This window comes from Pogonomyrmex barbatus, unplaced genomic scaffold, assembly GCF_055798465.1.
Source record: "Pogonomyrmex barbatus isolate J1 unplaced genomic scaffold, ASM5579846v1 scaffold11, whole genome shotgun sequence".
In the NCBI taxonomy this organism is placed as follows: domain Eukaryota; kingdom Metazoa; phylum Arthropoda; class Insecta; order Hymenoptera; family Formicidae; genus Pogonomyrmex; species Pogonomyrmex barbatus.
In genome coordinates, this window is record NW_028297107.1 from 4,530,097 (window position 1) to 4,553,594 (window position 23,498).

The 23,498-nt window shown below is 36.6% G+C and overlaps 3 protein-coding genes and 1 long non-coding RNA gene across 7 annotated transcripts in view; 1 reads left to right on the top strand and 3 right to left on the bottom strand.

Annotated features, from left to right (window-relative positions):
• Nucleotides 1-40: 40 nt before the first annotated feature.
• LOC105425851 (choline/ethanolamine transporter flvcr2a) lies at nt 41-11,819 on the bottom strand. 4 transcript variants are annotated; one of them, XM_011636817.3, is made up of 9 exons: nt 11,742-11,819; nt 7,360-7,437; nt 6,613-6,834; nt 5,818-6,042; nt 3,512-3,653; nt 3,014-3,234; nt 2,679-2,782; nt 2,340-2,453; nt 41-2,107 (listed from the first exon to the last, which is right to left on the bottom strand). In XM_011636817.3, the coding sequence occupies exons 1-9, from the start codon at nt 11,799-11,801 to the stop codon at nt 1,846-1,848; spliced, it is 1,428 nt and encodes a 475-aa protein (XP_011635119.2). In that variant the 5' UTR covers nt 11,802-11,819; the 3' UTR covers nt 41-1,845. The 4 variants fall into 4 exon arrangements, with proteins under 4 accessions (XP_011635119.2, XP_011635121.2, XP_025073730.2 ...); XM_011636819.3 differs by lacking the exon at nt 11,742-11,819 and adding an exon at nt 9,086-9,560; XM_025217945.2 differs by lacking the exon at nt 11,742-11,819 and adding an exon at nt 9,086-9,560 and having other exon boundaries at nt 7,360-7,552.
• On the bottom strand, nt 9,899-10,932 carry LOC148937728 (uncharacterized). Its single transcript, XR_016137954.1, has 2 exons — nt 10,811-10,932; nt 9,899-10,315 (listed from the first exon to the last, which is right to left on the bottom strand). It is a non-coding gene; the product is annotated as an uncharacterized LOC148937728 (long non-coding RNA).
• Nucleotides 11,820-12,116: 297 nt separating the features above from the next.
• The window catches only part of LOC105425849 (queuosine 5'-phosphate N-glycosylase/hydrolase-like), a 45,561-nt gene continuing 34,179 nt past the window's right edge, over nt 12,117-23,498 (bottom strand). Inside the window, exon 7 of the mRNA XM_011636805.3 lies at nt 12,117-12,148. Within this exon, the coding sequence (XP_011635107.2) occupies nt 12,132-12,148 (17 nt within the window). The 3' untranslated portion in view covers nt 12,117-12,131. The remainder of the gene's footprint in view (nt 12,149-23,498) is intronic.
• The window catches only part of LOC105425850 (uncharacterized), a 32,287-nt gene continuing 22,480 nt past the window's right edge, over nt 13,692-23,498 (top strand). The window contains exon 1 of the mRNA XM_089070789.1: nt 13,692-15,600. Coding sequence (XP_088926915.1) covers nt 15,521-15,600 — 80 coding nt within the window. The 5' untranslated portion in view covers nt 13,692-15,520. The remainder of the gene's footprint in view (nt 15,601-23,498) is intronic.

Sequence of the window (23,498 nt, forward strand, 5' to 3'; positions counted from 1 at the left end):
ATGATTTTATAATATGTTTTTATATGAAATGAAAAATGCGTTATTGTTTCAATATTTTATTTATAAAATAGAACAACTTTGTGGGAACACACAATAAATGGCCTAAAAAAATAATGAGGAAACATCATATTGGAAGACGATTTATTTGTCACTGATTCATAGGCAAATGCCTTGAGGATTGTTTCTTTGTGGTTCAAATAGCTATTCGCTCATCGTACGTTCCTGAAGAAGCAACATCAAATAGTATGTCTGCCTTGCACGCGAATAAATATTTAACATTATGTAATGTAAATATTCTTACGCTTTCTCTCTTAGTGCCAGAAATTTAATTTAGCGTACATAGAATGAGCATAAATATTTAAAGTGCCATGTACTTTATAATTTTACCACGGCTTCTTTTCTAAAACGAGACATTTAATATTTATGCGTATTAAATATACGTCACGATTAATCGACCTAATAAATATTTGTACATCCTAATATATTCCTAATATTCGTCTTTCAGCAATTCAATATAAGATAATAAAATATATCTAAAACTCGAATTAAATAACTTTTTATCACAAAGTGAACAATTAAGCAATTAAAAAAAAATAAAATTTCACATAAATGACATACTAAATACACAAGAAAGAGTCATAAGCTTGTAGCAATAAAATTATATACTGCGTCCATCAGAATATCTCGACATTTATAATTATCCTTTTAATGCAACAATTATTGTATTATAGGAGACATTAATCGGTCATTAAGTCGCGACAGAGAGAATTTGTATTCATCGTCGACATATTTGTTTCTATTTATTATGTAACATTTATTTATTATCGCAACAAAGTTCGATCCATCACTGCCATTACTCTCATCACTTTTAATCACTATAGTTTATAGTTCCGCGATAATATCTCTGATAAAAACTGAAAGAATTTGTATAGATTCGTGGCTATATATTTCCCAAATGGACATTATATAACAATAAATTAATTTTTAAGAAACCACATAGTGTTTCTTGATTGCTATTTGTTAAAATTAGAACGGGAATTTAAAAAAATGCAGAATAATGAAAATTTAATAATAATGTCAATCGTCATAAATTAAAAATTAATAATTTTACAATATAAGTTTTTATTTTTTTCTAATTTTTATATTAACTTATTCTCAATTTTTCATTAATTCATTTACATAACACCGTCTAAACTACTGATTACCTGAGATTAAAAAGTTCAACTAACAACAGAATCAAGAATTCTCTGACAATTTTTGTTTTCTTATTTTTGTATTTTTGTACACATAGTTCTGTTAGATCACTTTGTTTACATGTAGTAACAACAAGGATAAAAATATTTATATATATATATATATATATTCTCGAACAATATCGTTGTCCTTTCTATGAATTTTTCGACAAATCTGGCCATTAATTTCTCCATAAAAATACTCTATCATCTGAAACAGTTTTCTAATTTTCAACATTAGGCATCTCGGCACTTAGGCGCACTAAGTGTGTTAAAAATCTCTCTTTCTATCAAAGTAAAAATCTGAAAGTGCTACGAAAAGTGGATGCGTTTTACGTCATAGTATTCGATTACTTTGTCAGGATCTCTATTAATTCATTAACTCCGAAAATGTTGAATATATATCCTCTTCTGGCGAGTGCACAGGTGACTCAGAAACGCGCCGTATTCCCGGAAGATAAATTAAGTCCCAATTGGACTACGATAATGAATCACGGGAGTATTGTCGAAATCGGAACGGAAATTGGAACTCGTTCCAAGTGCGGAAGTTTCGTACGATCCACTCGGGAGATTTATCCGTCGCTGCAGATTACTGCGACTGTCTTGCGGATTGTCAAGCCTTCGCTTTCTGACGTCTCAGATCGTTGGGTATCAGGATCGTGAGCAGGACGCCGAGCGCGAGGATACCGCATAGCGTGACGTTTGCCCACATATCCTCCCATATATTAAGCAAGTGACGATAGAGCGAGGTGAGGGCGATGCCGAAGATCTGCACGACTGCGTTCAGCAGACCTGTCGACGTTCCTTCCGGCTCCGGGAATGTCAGCTCCGCGGCGAGCTCAAAACCGACTGGCAGATAGCCGGTCATGAAGAAGCTGCAAAGTACGTGCATAATATGAAATAATACGTAAGAAATATACATATAAATTTTCGACATAATCTCAAGCCAAGGACGACCGTTATTCTTCTTTCAGAGACATTAACAATGCGAATTTTTGAAGAAGAAATAACGGATTTTAACGACAGTGATCTTCAAATTCGATCAAAGTGTGGTAAATCAATAAAATACTACTAAGTTTTATGATGAAAATAATTCCTGAACCTTACCCCAGGAGGCCAGCCGTGATGTAGACAACGAATATTCCTAAGTTTTTGTCCAGTGTGAAGGAGAAAATTATCATACCCACCAAAGAACATATGTATACTCCTACTGTCGTCCACCTGTAAATTCGCGTTTCCTCTGTTGCTTTAATCGCATTTATTTGCGTCCATCAAATAAATCGCGATAAACTTGATATAATACAGTTTAATAAAATATTTGGCATGAACCAAATGTCGGATTTATTGAATGAAAAAAATCAAATCAGTTGAAATTGATAGCATCGTTGAAGATCAATATTGAGCCAGAAACTAATAAATTTCGTAAAATAGCATTTGATCGCTCACCAGAATTTGTGTGTTTTGTCTAGTAAAATGCCACATACGATGGAACCCACCATCCCGGCGCAAACTATTGTCAAACCGATTCGACCAGCATCTTTTTCACTTTTCTAGAAAGAAGATAATCGCTGTCCGTTAATTCTTACTAAGCAAATGCATGGAAAAATTTGAATAAGATTGATAGCGTATTCTATAATTTTTTCCGACCTCATATAAGAGAAAGCACAAATTTTTGCGACAGATTTCTTACATAAATATAAAATTCATATAAAATTCATAATTATTAAAAAAAGAGTCGGGAAAGAGAAAGAGGAGTAGTTCTTCGAATGAAGTGTACTTACCGGGAATTGTTCGGTAACGAGTCGATTCAGGAGGGTGCTTATAGCGTAAAAGACACCGACGTTGATACCGTAGCTGAGTAAAAGTAACAGATAGCCGCGATTGAGGCACAAGCTTTTGATGGAAGTGAGAAATTTCGTCTTCACCTGTCCTTCCCGCTCGTTCGTCTTTTTTTGCTCGATTTGAGCGGAACTAGGTGGTAAAGGTGGCGCCGACTTGAAGACTAAAAATTACCGATTTTTAGAATAAGAGAACAGAAGATCCCATATCCTGTTTGACGTTTGATAAAATCTCGGAACTGATTAAGTAAATCTCAATCTTGTAAAACCAAATACATATACTTTCCTTAATAGTGTACTAATAGAAAAAAAATCAAAGAAGTTTATTTTACATAATATAAATTATATCTTCATCTCTATATTATATTATTTAAAACCCCTTCAGCTTCGGGACCTTACGGTCGGATGTTGCGTAACTGTATAAGGTGAAAATATACATACGGAATAATATGAGGATTAGTATGAGCGATGTGAAAGCCGCGACGATATAAAACATAAGTTGAAGTCCCTTCTCGACGTCGCAGGAGTTCTCGCTGTTCGGCACTAACATCGGCGGAAATAAGAAACCGATAGCTATACCCAGCTGAAACAGAAATCCAAATGACGAATATCCTGAGATATCCTGAGAAATCGTCGTCGAGTCTCAGAAAGAGATGTTTGCCATGTAAATTCATCTTTCTCAGTTACATGTGACAGTGCCTGTCTTGAGAATGGGACCATTGTATGCTCATCAAATAAATTAATATTATTCATCTTTACCAATTGTTATCAAAACGAAACATTTTCATTTTTAAAACATGCAACTTTCATATATGGATCGGTTCAAACGCCTTTTCGATATTACACTCGTAGAAAAAAAGTATATATATATATATATATATATATTTTTTTTTATATCAAAGATTAACAGCGAAAAGGGCAAGAAGAACCGGTTTTCTTATTTTCCGAAAATTCGAATCGCGATTTTGAAACGCGCGACAAGAGGAGCACAAGAGGATTCCCAATTTGTAGGCCCGTAATTGTAACTCGCGGTCGCGAAGTGCCGCGTAAAATGCATCGAGTGCTTCCGTTTTATCGTATTGCGAAATCGGTGCAATTAAGGCGCGGCGGATTCGCCGATAAAGCGCGACCGCGACGGCTGATAAAATGATAGCGGAGGCGCAGTCTGCGGCACCTTGGATCAATTGAATCCCTCGCGACATAGGATGCCCCCTCCCCCCTCGTCCTGGCCCCCTTTCTTCCACCCTCGCGGTCCGCAGACCGCACGGCCGCGTACGTCTGTCGAGGTAGCGAAATTAATCGTGGGTGCCCACTTCGACTCGGTTTCCCACCTAATCACGTCGCAATTTAAATCTCTCGATGCACCCTCCTCCTCATCGTCAATCAGCTGCGCACTCCAGACTGTCACTTCCGTTGTTTCCCGCGCTCGCGGGGCCCATTCTCATTGTCCGCACGCACGGTGACACGTGTCGGTGATGACACCGCGGGTGTCGAGTGCCTCCTTGTATATTTTTCAAATAATAAGTGGTACATACATTGACGTTTGACATCACAGAAAATTGACCCTTTTACACGTAATAGAGGGTATTCTCTCTTCGAGAGAAGGGCCGCTGAAGAGTGAGCCCCTCTAATAGCCCTTAATAAGGGCTTACATGAAAATCTCTACGAGTCAAAGAATCGCGCTTGTGATTGACATTATATATAACGTCAAATTTACTGAAATTGTAAGTTCAGCTAAGTAAGAACTTGATAGAAAAATCGACAATTTTTTTTTTTTTCTAAATAAATCTTAGAAGTTTTTAACGCCATGATTTTTTTGTTGGAATTGTGTGAGAGTAAATTTCGATCACACAGTTGCTTAAATGGAAATTACGTGTAGATGTACGTATTCGAAAATTGTTGATTTATAATGAGAAGTGGAATTATCAAGATAATTTTATTTCATATAATAATGAATTTTTTATTAGTAATCTGTATTCGCGTGAAAATAAGGAAAAAGATATTTAATTAATATCACGAGCGCCGAAAGCGAATTTATTTGACTTATTATCGAATTATGATGCTATGATTACATTGTCACGCGCTTTAATCCGGGTAATTAGAATGATTTTATTGCGTGAGTTAACAATTCAAGTCTTTGTATTTCACACAGACAGTTGCAGACAGATGATGCGTTGTTCCTGCACAACTCTCTCATTTATCTTCATGGAGATATTTACGCGAAGATAACGCATGGTAGATTCAAAATCAATAGTAATGCATAATAGAATCAGTATAAAAAAAATAAATAACAATCGCTTTTATTTCTTATTATTTACATTCCTTTTTTAATTTAACTTTCTTTTGAAAAAAATTTTTTAATTCTAAGAGAAATTAAAGAAGAAATTGCTCGTGTAAACTTTTAATACGATTCGAAGACAATGCAAGCGTCCAATAATAAGAGAAATCAAGTTAAGAGAAAGAACATTTTAGATTCAAATTCTCAAGCTTCTCTCACAACATGGAAAAAACAGAATTTTACTAAAATATCTAAAAATTTGGCCAAGTATAAATTTGAAAATAAATTTATTGGATCATCAAAATAATTATACAGGACTTTCAAATTAGTTGCTAAAATATTAAAAATTTTTGCAATATCATCGTGTTTAAACATCCTACATAATAATTCTTCATAATAATTCCATCAAAATTCATATTCCAGATGCATCGCACTTAGGATTAGTGTCATACGAAGACGTTCTACTTACCTGGTTGCCGAAGACACCGATGCCGCAGGCTCTACTGACTTCATTGTCCCCGAACCATACCGCGGCCAGCCGAGCTGGAATGGACAAAATGCAGATCTGGCTGATAGCCACCATAGTTTGACCGATAAACGTGACCCAGAAGCGATCGCTGGCTATGCTGAGCACCTTCACCCAGGAACCGAGACAAGTCCCAAGCGCCCCGCAGATCACTGTACACCTGAGACCCTAAAATTCCACCCATCCTCCCATACACTCTGTTTACATAGACATTAACAAATGGGAATATATCAGCGATCGCGCGTAATGAAATATTATTTGTTCAGACGTTAACAATCACTTTAAAGAAAATGAGTTTCAAGGGAGAGAGATATCTCTCGATACTTTCAGCCGCGTTTCACTGATAACTGTTTACGAGAGATCTGTGGTTATCTCGCTCTGTTGTCAGACCATTTTTTTATCTAGCCTCGTTTGTAATACTTTTAATTAATAATAAATCACGCGATCTTTATCGATCTTTTCGTTGTTGCAATTTGCCATTAAAACTTACAATATAATCGAAGTCTGATTATTCAGATATGACCGTTGCTTTCTAATAAAATTGAACCTCGAAGATTGAGTGTGTGTGTGTGTGTGTGTGTGTGTGTGTGTGTGTGTGTGTGTGTGTGTGTGTGTCTGTCTGTGTGTGTGTATGAGAGGAGTTTGTATCTAAAAGAATGCACGATAGTTCTCCGAGATATCACCCACGAATTTTCATTGTTCTACCCTACTTCCGTCGTTAATGCGGCCGTTACTTACGAACTTGTCGAGCAGGTAGCTGGCGGGGAGTATAAGTGGTATGTACGTTATCATGTATATCATGCTCGTCATGTCCACCGCGTAGTCCGAAACGTTGTAATACGTCGTTACGATGCTTGAAATAATGCTATATTGTATCCATTGCATCGAGTTGCTGGCGCTGTACAGCACGAAGAGGATGAGGATCAGCCATCGCCTCTTATAGATTTTCGTCTGCGGTTTCTGCAACCACGGGCATCCGGGTTCGTGATCTTTCAATTTCTCGCTCATTAAGCGTCGCGCAATTTTAAGCGTCAATTTTAGCCTCCCGCACACTATTTTTTATCTATTCAAAGAACGAGAGGACTACGCAAAAGACTAATTCTACATATATCGGCTAAAAGTGATGCGGAATTAACGTGCATATTAAATTTATTATACGCTATTAGCGGTAAAAGTGACATCAAAGTGCTTTCAATGCAATTTCACGTAGAAGTAGGATTATATTGATTTTAATTCGCCACCGGCTCTCGGTGACGTTGTCTCTTTTTTGAGACAAAGGACCATTAATTTTTAAAAAAATATAGATCCTGAAGATAAAGGATAAACTTGATATATGACCGTCGTGTTACTTTAATAATCTAGGATATAAATGCTAAGGCTGCTAAAAATATCGTTTCGGCTCAAAGCGAAGACTGTTTCGTTGATTTTCGATTTTTCTCTGTCACTTTTGATTTTTATTTAAGCAACATATAAGATATTACTTACCTGCTGTTGCACGCCGTCTTCGACGCAAGCGCTGATGATTTTTTCCATTTCAGATATTTCCTGTTCCGGATCCGTTTCCTATATTAATAACGAGCAATATTAACGAGCTTGATTAAATCGAGCAGGAGTATCGTCGAGAGGCGAATCGGTGGTTCTTTCTCATCTATCGATGTCGCATCTATCGCTTTATTTCCTAAAATCCAAACAAATGTCGATCTCACTTCTTCTATCTTCTCTTTCTCTCTCTCTCTTTCGAGAGTATCTCTCAGACCTTCGATAAAAGCAAAATTGAGTATCAGTATTAGAAGTACTTAAAGTATCAAGCGCGAAATGATGCCGTATTAGGATGCTATCAAAATTTTGCACACAGAAAAAACACGAAATTTGATCAAATATAAATCTGAAAATAATTTTCAAGCCATTAAAATAATTATGTAGGACGTTCAAATTGATTGTTAAAATTTTTAAAAATTTTTGCAGTATTATTACCATATTTAAGTGTCCTACATAATAATTTTGATGGACAAACATAGTTTCAGATCAATATCTGACGAAATTTTTTAGTGTTTCAGCAAAACCGTTCTTTCCGTGTAAACATTTCTATTCTTGGAAAACATACTTTTTGCATTAATTGCGTTGCATGGAGATGTCATTGCGAAATTACATCGGGTGTCAATCTGCAATTTTATCCGCGGAAAATTACGAGGAAAATTGTCATATAGAGCAGCATTAATTAAAACTTAATAATCCGAAATAAGCTTCGATCATCAGACCGCGAGAATGCAATTGCTTTGTATGCTAATTAAATACGCATTTAATGACGTCATGACGTCGGATTCGAGAGCAGTCGAGACAATATTAATTAGGTATATTACAAAATATAAATTCGAAATTGAATTAAAATTTCGTTACTCTTTTTGGATTAGATTAATATTTTGTTGAAAATCGCAATTATATTACATTGATATCATTCAGAAGTATGATAAGATTAACAATTACGTGTTTATCAATCTCAAATAATACTCGAAGATTATCATAATAAGTAACCTGAGATATTGATTTAACATAGAGAAATTGCGAGCAATTAATTTCGAAATTTTTCGAAGGTGATAATCACAAGGTGATGATTAGAAAATAAATTTTATCTTATTAAAGTGTAAATCTTCTTTTCAATCACGTTATAATATTCGTCAGAAAGTTATTTAAATAATAAAATTTTTACACAAAATATTTCTATACATATTTAGACATACACAGCAATATAATTTAATTTATGCATTGAATATTAAAATATTTCTTTATATTTTTATTAATGTATACTAAATATTAAATACTATTAATAATAATTAAATAATGTTAAAAGATTTATGTAATAAAAAAAAATTATAAAAAAGAAGATGATGTAAGTCAATATGAGCGAATGAAAAAATTAAATCGATTATATGTACAATATCCAGGAAAAAAGAAAGGATGGAATTTATTAATAAATATTAAAATAGAGCTCCTCTGCAACGCAATTATTAATAAATTCTCGAAACGGTAGTTGCACGAGCATGTACGAATTCCGCTGTAATAAACAAATACACAAACTTCCGTGCAATGTTTAATTAAAATAGTCGCGTTTACAATAGTCCGGTTTAAAAATACGAAATGTTCATTCGTCTCGCGCGCAAATGCGTTATTAATGAAAATTTACGGAAATCAGGTTACTCCCCGATTATCTTACCGGAATGAATAAAATGGTCCCGCGGATTCACGGTCGCTCCCTCGTCGCGTCGCACATCGCGGATCTTCCGCGGCGCGTGCAATCTCACGAATGAATTTTCCCGTAAAGGCGGCAAGAGAGTGGCAGATTACATCGGCCCGTCACGCCTCGTCGCCGGCATCTCGATAACGACAGGCGCGGATGGTGGAAGCGCGAAGCGGCGGCTCACGTTGCCGCGATGCGCCGGACGTGGACTAAGCGCGTATCGCGGGACCGTCCAGCCTTCCACCGTTCGCCAAACGTCCCTTTCTCGTGTCCGCCGTTTCCCCCCGCCGGCCCCCGCGTACTCACTCACGCACGTGAAAATATTTTCACACACAGCCGAGGCGCACACGCCGTCCGCACACGCGGACGTTACGCGCGCGCCTATCAATGACGGTATCGGTTGACGAATGCGCCGTCGCAATGCCAATCGTTCACCAGTGCCCGACGGCATCGTCGACGGACGGCCGTCCCGCCAATGTCACGTCGCCGTCGGTGGCGGACTCTCCTCTGACGGCCGAGATTCGACGCCGCGCGAGGCCGTGCCAAGTGTGGCGTTCAGCCAGGGATTTCGCAATCCGATGCCGGTTTTCTGGCAATGCGATTTTGCGCTGCGAACTGACGCTTTATTTAGTTGTCAGTCTAATTCAGAGATGGCCAATTCGCAGCATACGCAGGGCATTCTTAGTAACATTCCTAAAGAAGTATGCGCTGTCGAAGAAAAATTTGAAAATTTGAAAAACTGAAAATGATGATAAACTTTGTTAAACGAGAGAGAAAAAAAATTAAAGGTTTTCTTTTTTTTGCCCAATTCCGTAACACAGTGGCGCACTAAAGATTTTGAACATCTATGATGACACACCAGATGAAAAGTTGGCCATCTCTGATCTAGCTAGAAATGAAAATCCAAGCAGTCTCCGTTTTGTTTCGAACGGAACGCCAAATTCCGACAAAGATTTAATATTCGAGATTAATATTTATGAAAATGATTCAATTGTAAATGCGTTTATTTTTTTCATTGATTAAAAGCTGAGGCTTAAAGAAATTCAACTTGGAAGATAATACTTTTTTAATCATCGCGAGATGATGACTCTCTTGCGCGACGCATGCATCAGTGACATTTGCATAATCCACATCGTAATGTCATCTCCAAGGATTAATGAATCAATGAACGGACTTGGAATATAAACATTTCCGTTGCAGAATTTTCTATAAAAAAAGATAACAAGAAATCTAGCTATCGTAATTAGCAAAACTTCACTTGATATTAAATATTATATATGCGGTCGAGCGATAACTTATTGCGGAAATAACGTTCAAAGAGACATCAGTATAAATTTCCAATCTCTCGCCGTTCTATCTTCTTCTATGATTCGATTTCTTTCCAATATATATATACAAAGTACATGTATTACCCTTTCCTACAAGGATATATTGCAAATGTTTTAAAATCACGATTGAATATTGAATATTCTCAGGAAACTACGTTGAAACATTTTTTTTTATTAATTAATTTAATAATAATGACGAGTTTATAGAGAGAGATTCATTAGAGAGATAGCCGCAGAAAATAAAAGAAGACAATAAATATGCACGAAGCAAAGTGAATACTAATTAATTTAAATATAATTTTAATTAATTCTTTGAATGCCGCATTGCTTTCTAATTTTTTTATAACTGTGAAAAATAATCTCTCTTACTTACGCAATCAATACTCTGACAGGTGAGTGCATTTTTACGTCGAAGAAACTTTGAAGAAACGCTACGTTGCTTTTTGTCACTTGAACGGTTAATTAAAGTATATTATTGGAAATGTTTTCTTGAAATTTATATATAATATATATATATATATATATATATATATATATATATATATATAAAATGAATATCTAAAATATCTTAAATTTTTTGTTTATGTTTGCGTAGAGCTAAAATAAAAGCAGCTAAGATAAAATACTAAGCAATCATTATAAATTTCAAGAAAACATTTCCAATAATATACTTTAATTAACCGTTCAAGTGACAAAAAGCAACGTAGCGTTTCTTCAAAGTTTCTTCGACGTAAATATATATATTTTCTATATACGTCTATAAAAGCCATAACGAGAATGTGACAATGACCAATAACATACCAGAAACACCAACGAGTAAAACGTTCGTCTTATCAGCTGAATACAACCGCGCAAGATAACACGCACATGATATGAGCCAAAGTCTCGGCGTTTCGAGCTATATAGTAGTTCAAAAGGAGGCCTCGCTTTAATACCTTGAGATTCTATTCTCTATTTCGTAAGCATAAAAATTGTACATGTACGACACTTGAGAGACAAATACTTTTTGTTGCCGAAAGGGAAATCGGTATAATCGAGTTCTCGAGGTGAATTTTCCATGAGATATTGATTTTATCTCAGTTTTTTTCACATCTCTGATATCACTTTCATTTTCTTGCGAAATCAATTACCTCGTTTAATATATTCAATATATTCGTTGTATTATAATTCTAATTAGATCTATTCTAGCGGATTAGAAAGTAGAATGTGTCTTGGGATTCCAGTTTTCTGTATTATCGGACACTGAATTCGCCTCGTGAGATATACCGATTTCAATTTTTTTTTTCTCGATTTTCTCGTCTTACCTGCCAGACAAAACCGATCGCAGGAGAATCGGACTCTCGACGACGCTGAGACGCTTCCATCGTTGAAATATCTAGACTCAACTGTCTTTTCCACCTTCCCATCTTTCTTATCTTGAGTTTGGCTCAAATCTTGAATCAACATTCGGAAATTCGCTCCAGATTCAATTTCAACTAATTAAGAACAGGAACTGCTGTCAACTGGAAGATCATTAAGCACACTGACTCTGGTGGCGATAACTTTCCGTCAGATGTCTGTCGACCTCCGATTATCATTTTCGTCTTAATCAGCGAAAAAAATCAACGTGCATGCGAAAAATAACCATCATGACCGAATGAAGAAGACTATCTTCTCTCTTTCTCTTCGTTTCAACATACTTCTGCACGGCTAAATCAGCAAAAGGTCACTTCTACAAGATTAAACGCGAAATACAAACGCAGGATGAAATCTTCGAATTAAATAATCGATAAAGCTGGCGATTTGGAAATGTCATTTTACGCGTGAGTGGCAAGGACATGTCACAATTTATTACTTCATAATTAATAGTACCCTCTAATCGACTGCGCATACATTTGAAAAACAAATGTTTGAGAAGAAATAACACAAATAACACGTGTGCAAAAATAATGACAGATATTATTTTTTTCTTTAATTTCTTTTCTCATAGGATAAAAGATTCATTCATATGATAATTATGTTAAGATATTTGAAATCTGGTAGTCTTAAATAATTAGAATTGATAATGAGCAACTTGTTGTCGCATAAAATTTATTCATTACTTAATACTTATTACAATCTCTTATTTTTTAACCAGTTTTTTCAGAATGTAACACGTTTTTATTACATATGTTAAATTTTGTTAAAATTAAATAAGTAAATAATTATTCAATTAATGAAGAGATAAAAAATATCGTGTGCAATTATAAACATTTTAACCAAAATTAATTATATGACATATGTATTATTTTGTTTCTTTGTTAATTTAAATTTTTATTTTGTCTATGAAATTAATATAATATAATTTTAATGTAATTTATATATATATATATATATATATATATATATAAATATATGTATACAAGTTATGTTAATATGTATACAAGTTATTAAAATCTATTAACAAAGGAACAAATTATATTGAGACACTGCATAAATAATTAGCTAAACATTCAATTAATTAGCCAAAGATAACATGCTATATTGTGTGCATGCTATATTATGTGAATTCATGCTCTTTAATATGAGTAAACTAATACGATAATATGATACTTATATACAATGATATAATACTTTATGATAATGCCATCAAGAGCGCTTTTGTATTTCAACTGATGATACAAATATTCATATCAAATACCGAGAAAAGTAAAGTGACATAGAATGGCGACAATATCTCTGTCATTAGCAAATGAATCTACGACTCGTTTATTCATTCTCACGTCAACAACTTGAGATGCGATGTAACAACTGCGCATTTCTGTCTTAAAACAACATTTAAACAAAAATATAGCGAAATAATTTTAATGACGATAATTTAAGAAGTTAAAAGAAAATTTTTCCCTTTATTATATCTATAGCTACTTTAAATTAACAACATATACATCAACATATATCATTAGTTTAATGTGCCAAAAATAATGTGATCAAATTTGGCGCTCCAGAAATTATGTTTATTCAAAATGTAAAATTTCACGTATTGAAGTATGAGAACACGTTCGACATGCTTAATATCATGATATTCAATATCAGAGTAATAAATTCCTAGATAACGAATAGTTGAATAGTTCAACATTTAACTGCATCTAATGGAAGGAATTGATATGCACTAATGAACAAAACGTATTTTTACATTAAATTATTAAAAAATCGAAAATTAGAAAATTCCTCTTTTTTATTCAATCTCTTTGCCTCATTTCATTTTTTTTTTCTTTCTCCTTCGTTGCTCTCTTTTACGGGGAAATACGTGTACGAAGGTGCGTCTCTGCACGTCGGCGGCTGACGGATTGGAGATCACAATTAGCACAAGAATAACGTGTTTAGGCTCACGAAATGCGGCGGCGTTAAGGAAACTCGACAGATGGAAACGCGTCACTGAAACTCACGTGCTTCCCGCGTCACGATGAAGCAATTGTCGCGCATTGTGTGAGCCGAGGAAAACGAGCTCTCCCAAGTCATTGGTGCGACCGTTCGCGGCACCGTAAGAACTTACAATTAGTCTCAGTCGGGCCTTATCGCGAGCACGGGACGGTTCCGCACGAGCGAGGAGATACGCGGATGCAACGCTTGCGAAATTTCACGCGGGGAAGAGAGCGACACTGCGTGTGTCTCTGAGACAGAGAGAACGATCTTTCCTTTCCCTCGCGGGAGAGATAAATCACGCGAGAAAGACCTCGCGGATAAAGTGCGAAGTACTACGTCGTGAATTGAAAGAGATATATGTGTGTGTGTGTGTGTGTGTGTGTGTGTGTGTGTGTGTGTGTGTGTTTTATATATATAATATATATATATATATATATATATATATATATATATAGTATATTGTATATATGTGTGTATGTGTGTATGAAATACGTTTTGGGGATAGAGAAGTGAGTTCGGATTGTGACTTTTCCAGGACTTGTGGTAAAGCCGGAAAAAATTCTCGCAATTATATAAATACAGGGATACAGCTATATAGTAATACTATAAGTAATAGAACAGTATAATCCAAAATATTTTATCTCGCTTTTGCTCTCTCCGCTGTTCTCAAAGTGTAAGATCTATAAATAAGATATTTATAATTGTAAGCAAAATAACATTAAAATATTTATAAATCGAGGAGTGTAAAATCATTCAAAGCTTGATCTTTTGACCTTTTAATTTTTTAATTTTTTATTTCAATTTTCTAATCTTTCAAGCAGCGTGGATTCTTGAACTCGGCTAATGTTGATATCGGAAGAGGATATATTTAATGAGTGTTAATTCAGTATCAAAGGTCACGGGAAATCAATAAGAATCGAATGGTATATCGTTCTTTAAAAATAGATACGTACATTTAATTATCAAGAGTAAGAACATGTTGTCGCGATATCTGCATTCTGCATTCAATTTCATTCGCGTATAAAGCCCATGAGGTGCATCCTGGCAATCAAATGTATGACTATTCAAGAGATTCAATCTAGATTTTCTTGAATGAATAAAATAGATGTTAATTTTTATTTTTTACTAAATTATAGAAAAAAGCTGATTTGAATGGGCTTGGAGAAAAACGCGAGTGATTATTGTAAAGCGTTACGTTGAGAGTTCAATTCAAATTGCAAAGAGTTTTCATATGGAAAATATGGAGTTTTAATATGGAAAGAACGCTTAATATTTGACAGGAATAAATTATGGCGGAACATATTTTACGAGGCGATTCATTTTCAATGAATATTCGCGCATGAATATATGATAAATTGCAGATCAGGTGAAGTAACACGGTCTTTCGAGACGCGTTCTTCGCTCGCACGTCGATGCTAATCGCTCCGGAATGAGCATCCCGCGTACTCCACACTACGTCGGATGATTGGCATCGATTGTATATCGTAATATCATATCATATCGCAAAAATCAACAGTGCGATCGACTAAAGTGCGTATCGTGACTCCAGTCACATCGAAATACTTCCTCGTGTTGAAAGGGTCGTCGTTCTCACGCTAAGAGAAACTCGTCCGAAAGAAGAAGACTTCTTCCACTGAAAGTCCTCGCTGAAGACTGCGTTCTCGTGTCTTCCTAGCCGTTGGACGAGAATCATCGAAGAAATATGATCCTCTCACCTAGCATGAGTTTATTGGCGGCCGGAGTGGCTTCTGGACTTTTTCTTTTCATCAGCCTTCGAATGAGGTAAGCGCACGAAAATCGTTTAAAGATTGTTGATCGATTGCTTAATATTTTATCTATATCACTTCTTTGTATTCCCTTGTCGATATACGACGATTATTCCGAATCGCTTTTCCGCTAAGAAGAAGAATGATTTATAGAAAGAGCGAAGAAATTCAAAGTTTTTAAACTTTCTATGCAGCCTTAAGTACCCGAGATTATTAAATTTCTTAAATTATTAAATTTTCTCGAAAGACGAATATCCAATGTAGATTCGAATTGCAGATCATAAATATTCAAATATATGAGTTCCAGTTTTCTAAAAATTCTGGAATTTTTCGATACGTCAACGTCGATATTATCATTTTTAATCCTGCCAACGAGTTTGAATACTCTTCAAGTATTTCTGATTTTCTGTATTTCTTTTCTGATTTTTTTCTAAAATTTTTCCAAATCTGGAAATTTCTCTAGTACGTAGTATTAAAGAATTTCTCTAATAAATATTATTTTAGCTGTATCACGTATTTATTGTTTTTGCTATAAATATTTTTTTATTGACATAATAGTAGCAGAAACTTTAAGATTATCAGCAACAAGTGGATTTGCGCTTATCACATCTGTATCACAGTCGTATCAATGTCCAAGTTATTTTTTACGATTCTCCGAAAAAACCTGCATTGTATCGCGATAATCTCGCCGGAGTGCAATAATATTATTGCATCACGTGAAATAATTATTATCATTTTCTAGATGATTCAAGGCTAATTTTTAATGACACTTTCTGCGTTTAAAAAATTGAAAAGAAACGATCGTCATGGTGATTTTGGAAGTAGGAAGAATGGGTTTTATCTATATTTTTCACTTTACATCGACCAGTTTTATCAATAAATGGTGTATCGGTATAGATAATCGTTGAAGTTTAATAATAATTCGACTACCGTCTGGAATCTCATCGGGATCGCTCGTGACGCAACAAAAACCCGAACGATTTGTTGTATCGTCGGCTTAAAATCGCGACAGGCTTATTAATTCAAAGCAGATCGATATCTGTCACTTGCTGGTATTCTGAGATAACGAGATAGCATTGCGTCGACTATGACCCGGATTAAAAATTGATTCCGGCCTTTGCGTTCCAGCAAGATTTCCAAGCATATCAATGCTTATAATAGAAATAATATTGATAAATCATATAATCTCAGACTGTATTGTATATACACGGACTATTTTCGTACGGTCCCTTGTCAGTTTTGTCGATATTCTTTTATAAACTGGAACGAGGACTATTTCGGAAAGTGGAAATAAAATAATTTTTTGATGAATTCTTTCTGAAAAGTTCAAAAACATACGTGTGTTGTCCAATTGAAATAAACCGCATTTCGTCGAGCAAGCATTATTTTTTCGCCGCATTATTTTTTCATACCACCTGAAATAAGGCTATCTTTCTCTTAAATTATTTTCACGATAAAATAAATAAAAACGTGACGAATAATAAAAAATACGAAATTGGACGAGATAATACGATCGTCACAAAATCCTCCAAAAACCAACACGTTTGAAAAAAAATCATAAATAAAATTACTAAAAAAAAAAAAAAAAAATTAAAGCGGTTAGTCCACGATCAAAAAATCATCCCGACGATTACGTCACTTCACTTTATTGCGTGTGGACAAACATCATCTGACATTTCGAGTAATAAATTTTTAAATCGCCGTTTAAATCGTCGTCCAGCGAATCTTCCTCACGTCCGTTCCGTCTTAATTCCGCGCATTTGTACTCCACGCGCGCGAGTAACAGATCCTTTTCTTCCGCGAAGAGACGCTGGTCTGGCATGCGCGATCGGGAGAACGTTGCGTGCAATGATCCCGGGGCGTGAATAATACGCGGCGTGATCTCGCGGCCTCGCGCGGAGAGACCGCGGCGGATTTAGGCCCGCCGGAAGCGCCCACGTCGGCGGTGATGCGTGCGACGAGAGACGTACGTATCGACGACGTATCGATACGCGCGCGAGCGAGCGAGAGGAGGTGCCGCGGGTGGGCGAGGGGGTGAGCGGGGAGCGTCATTAAGGATGCACGTGGCGGGCCACGGGGCGTGGAGTACGTCAAATGGTAAAACGTCGGGCGTTGCACAATGTACGTATCGGGCCACGTCGAACAATGGACGCAACGGCGCGTAGGGGAACCGGAAGCACGTACAGGAACGCCGAACACCCGGGGATCCGCGCGCACCAGCGCGCGCTCTCCTCATTGTCGGGATATTCGCTGTCGCGGATAGTCGATCCGCTCGGCGCGACGAACGTTCGAAAATACGCGCGAGACGAGCTCCAAAAGTGCCCAAGAGGACTTTTGGTTCCTTTTTGGTTCCATTCGCGATCGGTCGGATTCTCCGCGTCGATGAAGCCCCTCCGCTCGACGATAACGATGACGACACGTCGAAGTTGATTTTCCGCGAAGTCGAGTCCCTGGCTGCATTGTGATCTACCTTCCGAGGATGAAAGCGTAAATTGCTGGCGCGCGTTGCCTCAACGTCCGTCTATCGAAACCGCCGAAAGTCTTGCTCCACTACGCTACTGGAAGTAATTTTCCGCGAAACTAGAAATCCGCTCTATTGTTCGCATATGAGAGCGGCGACGATAAGGAACGAAAACTTAAACGCGCATTATTCGACGTCGCAACGATCACCGGAGAGACCGACGGCATTTCTATTCAACGTTGGAAATTAATTTTCCGCATGGGGCTCGGAGAGCTCGGACTGTCCTCTATTTTAAAAACGACAACGTGAAATTGGAAATTTATAGAATCGAGTAACGCGTTGAACGGACAAGTTTACGAGACAGAAAAATATTAGCGGTCAAGAGTTTGGTGCGACAAATATCTCGAAAAAGGATAAAGGAAAACTCTAAAGAAAAAAGTACGCGCGCACGAAAGTGCGTAAATGAAAAAAAAATAATCTGTACATCTAAAGAAAAACAAGTGAAAAGTAAGGTGCGAGTCTCATGAAATATGTATGAATTAGAATAAAACAGGGGAAGAGACAAAGCCGATAAAAAAAAAAAACCTTTGACAGCTTTGATTGAGAAGAACAAAGCTGGAAAAGCAGATAGATCAAACGGACAGGTTCGTCGTTCTTACTTTTACTCGATGACAATAGCGCGAGGCGTTCGCGTTGATATTCATTGTGAGACCGAGCTGAAGCTGAACGACCGATGAAACATTTCTTTCTGAGGGTCCTCTGCGGGAGAAAGCGAGAGAAACGGTAAGTGCGAACGATGACTCGATGGAGCTCGATAATTACTGCAAAATTATTCTAATGAGGTAATGTTAAATCCTTATTCAATTATGCATAAACTGAGGAGGAGTGCTTTCTTACAAAGATAACTCATTGGTAAATTTACTGCCTCCCATCGTACCGCACACGTCCCACACTTCGCCACACCTTCTTTTGTGGAGAAGAATTTTTTACTAATTTCTTTAACAAAAGGAAAAAGGCAATGCAAAGTAACAAGAATAAAAATTAAGTTTTACTAAAAAGATTCGAAATGTAGGTAATTTATTTTATGATTGTGAACCTTCGTTATTTATATAGGTTGTAAAAATTGATTTTCTTTACAATTTCTCCATTTCTTCCGTCTTATTCAAGATATGTAACTTACGTATTTTTTATACAATATATCGAGAGTCGATTAAAAAGATTGATGTAAAATTCACCGTGTAATGAATATGGCGATGTTCGCTCGGATAGGAAAGGTGTTTATTATATAATAAGAAGCGATTACAGAAGCGAGGAATTATATGATAGATGATGTAATATGATTACCGCAGCGCATGATGGATCTGCAAAGCGTCTTTCATATGTGAAGACATGAGAAAACATTCAAAGCAAGAGATTCTATTCTCTTTACATTAAAGTTGCATCAAAATCGACCAATATAAAAAAAATGCATTAATAAAAATAGATTTTTAAAGACGTTATAGAATATTCTTATTATCTTATTACGATTTTCTTTCTATAAATTGCAACAAAAATAATAAAAATCTGTCATTTCTTCATAATCTTATCATGTCATGTCATTTTATTCATAATCGTAACGGAAAAGTAAATAATGTAAAAAATTAAAAGTATTGTAAAAGTATTAAATTAAAATATATTTAAATTATAAAATCAAAGTTTTTTTTAAGTATTATGAAAAAAGCAATAATGACAAAACAATTTTCTACAAACTTGGTAAATTTTAACGACGTATATTTGGTCTGTTATTAACACAAACTTTAATTAAAACTTGTACTAGAAATCGCTTAAGAAAAATTAAGCGAACAATTAAATTTCATTCTGCGATTGTATTGTTCTACCGTTTCTCTTTCTTCTCTCTCTTTCTTTTCAGCATGGAAAAAATTCTTTAAATAGAAAACGAATTTTAAAAGACGAGTTTTAAGAAACTCTAACTTTAGAAACGAGTTCAACAGAGTTTTATAAGAGACAAAAGTTATCTAAAACTCAAATACACTTAAATAAACCTCATTTTAAAAAGTAACTCGAACTAATAACATGACTGTGGCTGTCCTAATTATCACTTCTTTCGAAATCTCGAATGCACGGTGTATCTACGTCATAAGATTCTACTTTCAACATAACGTCATCATACATCCATTGAAATTAACGCGTCTACATTACGCGGTACAAAGGAAGAAATAAGGACTGGCAGTCCTGCCGATCCTACTGTTTAGCATTTCAGCGACCGCCGAAATTCCAGTGAAAGTTTCTATCAATCGGCGGCGACGTGGATCGACGAGGAAGGAGAAAGAAAAAAACGAAGAGGAGGAGAGAGAGAGAGAGAGAGAGAGAGAGAGAGAGAAAGAGAGAGAGCAGGAGAAAGGAATACAGCGTCGTGGGAATGTAACGAAGACGGAGGCTCCTACCATCGGCGCGCATAACCGCGCGATCCTGAGTTTCCCCGGCTACCGATGGTTCACTGTCACTTTCGAGCCGACAGTCCGGTACGAGAATACGATCGCGCCGGTTCTGCGGCACGAGTGGTCCCCGGAAATGGCATGCCCGGTGAATTAATACATACATACACGGTCTGACCGCGGGCCGAACTCGCATCTCCAACACCATCGCGAGTTAAATTACGACTCTACCGACACCCGACATCGGGGCGGAGTCTCCTTGTCGTTAAGGGCGAGAAAAGTGCCATCAAGTGCCTTGGACTACCGAGACGTGGTCGCATAGGTGAAGTAATGTAACGGCAGCAACGAGAGAAAAAAAGGAGAAAGAGAAAGGAAGAGAAGAGGAGAGCGAAGGAGAGGAAGACGAAAGGAAGGGAAAAGAAGCAGAAAAATCAGCTTGGAGGTTGTCTGGAGGAATAGCAAGAGGAATAGCGAGAGAAGTGAAAGGGAAAAAACGTAAGAGAGAAGGATCTTCAATTGCAAGAAGAAATTGAAGGTGCAGCGTTTGAATAGCTGCAGGATTAAAATATCACGATAAATTGATTGTACGTTAAAAATAGAAGGAAGATTGATTCAGCCGAAAGGAAGGAGATAAATGACGAGAAGAGAAGCTGACATTTTATATTGAGAACATTAATGTGTATTAAAAAGTGTGTATTAAAAAGAGGATAGAAAAAAATAATTAAAATTAGCCAAGAGAGCTGATCAGAAGACTCGTTTCAGGAAGAGGAAGCACGAGGAAAAGGGGAAGCTTGTTTAGAATATGTAAATTGAAGTGGATAGAGCCGGGATTGATAAACAAGGTGGGAAGAAATCGAAAAGTTTAATTGATAAAATTATCTAAGAGAACTGGAAGAAATAAAAAGAGTTTTTTTTCTATTAAATGCAACGGGTAAACAAAATGGAATCCATATTGAGAAGCGGAGCGAGTTCAAGATAAAAACGTGAAGAAAGAAGAAAAAAAGGAAAAGAAAGGCGCAATTGAAATCGTTTCCTCAAAAAGTAATCAAAACAGAATTACATAAATGCGTTTAATTGCGCGTGCATGTGTGGTAGCGGTGAAGCAGACCAAGAAAAGCAAAAAAGACGCGACTGGCGCCAAGTGCGCGATAACACAAAATTAAAAAGAGATCCGAGAGGAAACCGAGAAAAGAAGAAAACCTGACCTCTGATTGAAAAAGATAGAGAAAGATAGTTTCGCAATCGGTGTTTGCGTAATGTACTTATGTCAAGTTAAACACGTGTGCGCGTATGGGACACGTATAAAAAGCGCGAACGAGGCTCGATTGTGATCGCGTGACGTGTACAGCGCGGCGTTACATAAAACGACGTAACTTCCGCCGCCGATCGCGCGGTGAAAAGCCACTGCCGCCGATCGCGTAACCGGCAAAATTGAAACGCGAGAACGCGTTCTCCGCGCGCGAGACGCGCCGCGAGAAGAGATCGTTGCCGCGACCGCGGACGGTGTCGCGGCTGTCGCGGGAGGATGCCGGAACGCGGATCGACCGAGCCGAGGAAGTCGATGGGGAAAGCGAGGATCATCGCGGCCAGATGCGGAATCGCCGAATCACCGCGTCCGACGTCGTAAATAAGAGATTAGAGGGTCGAGGGAACTTTCGCGCATTAACTCGCGAACTAATTCGCGAGGTCTGCGCGATTGTGGCATTCTGAAGAACGCTCCTGATTTTCGCGGGATTCTCCGGGATAATTTTCTCACGGTGGAGTCATCGAAGGCTGAACGTATGTTGGAAATGATCGGCAGAGGAATACATCTTTCCTTTCGTAATCACTGATGTGATTAGTGCTGTGATTTAAATAAGGAATTATAGATAGAGAACGATCGATGTAGACTTGGATAAATCGTGATTAAGTAAACACAGTAAAATCCCTGCGAGTAATTGATAGTGCCATGTGATTTAGAAAGGGACGATAATTATCCATTTAAAAGTCGGAACAAATTGCGTAATCGGATTTCAAATTCACTAGATCAAAATTAACTAGAATGAGTCATGATAGAATGAATTAGAAAAAAAGGAATAATTTTGTAAGTGTTTTGCGTTGTCTTCACTCTCTTAGAGAAAATTTTCCCTCGTTCTTCAACCAGCAACATGTTGATCCACGTTTCCACTTTGATCTCGTCACTCCTAATCGAGAGCGATAAAGTCGTACCCGGTCAGGAGAAGTATAACATGGCAACTTTTATGGTCCTTTTTCTCCTGATCACCATCGAAGTTGTAGTAGTGAAAGTGGTGACATCCGATATGGAACGAGATGAGGACAGTCACTCATCAATAAGCTCGGCCGCGGTATTCTTCGATCGTGAAGATTAACTAATTATTAGATTAACTAATGGGCCAGCCAAATGAACAAAACTGATATTTATATTATTTCAACTATTTTGAAAGTGGCACAGTGGTGTTTAAAAAAACCTTCATTTACACCAATAAATTAATACTAATCTTCTCGTAACATAAATTAATAATAAAATAAATTAATAATAAAATTAATAAATATTTCTTTTACTACGACATATTTAATCTTCCATAAAAAATTTATTTATTTCAAAGAAGAAAAAATAAAAGAGAAATAAAATAGTATGGCCGATAAGACCGATCAACTGGCAATGATATTTAGCCTTAACATCTTGGAATTGGGACAACCATCAGTATCGCATGTTGCGGTTTAGAAAGAAATGACAGCGTCGATTTATGACGTTCACGTTTGACTTCTGCCACTTTCCAAATAAACATAAACCGTTAATTAAGTGCGTGCGATGACCGAGAAAAAAATAATTAGAAATGCGTGCTATTGTAGCATAAAATCGTATCCACGTTGTATCTATTTATAAGTACTTTCTACTACATTCTCTTTCATTACTGTTGGTTCGCGCCGATTATAGGTTTCGATAATATGATACCTCAACAATACACGTATACGGGGTACCATAAATCTGAATTTCCTCTTAAATCTAAAGTAGAT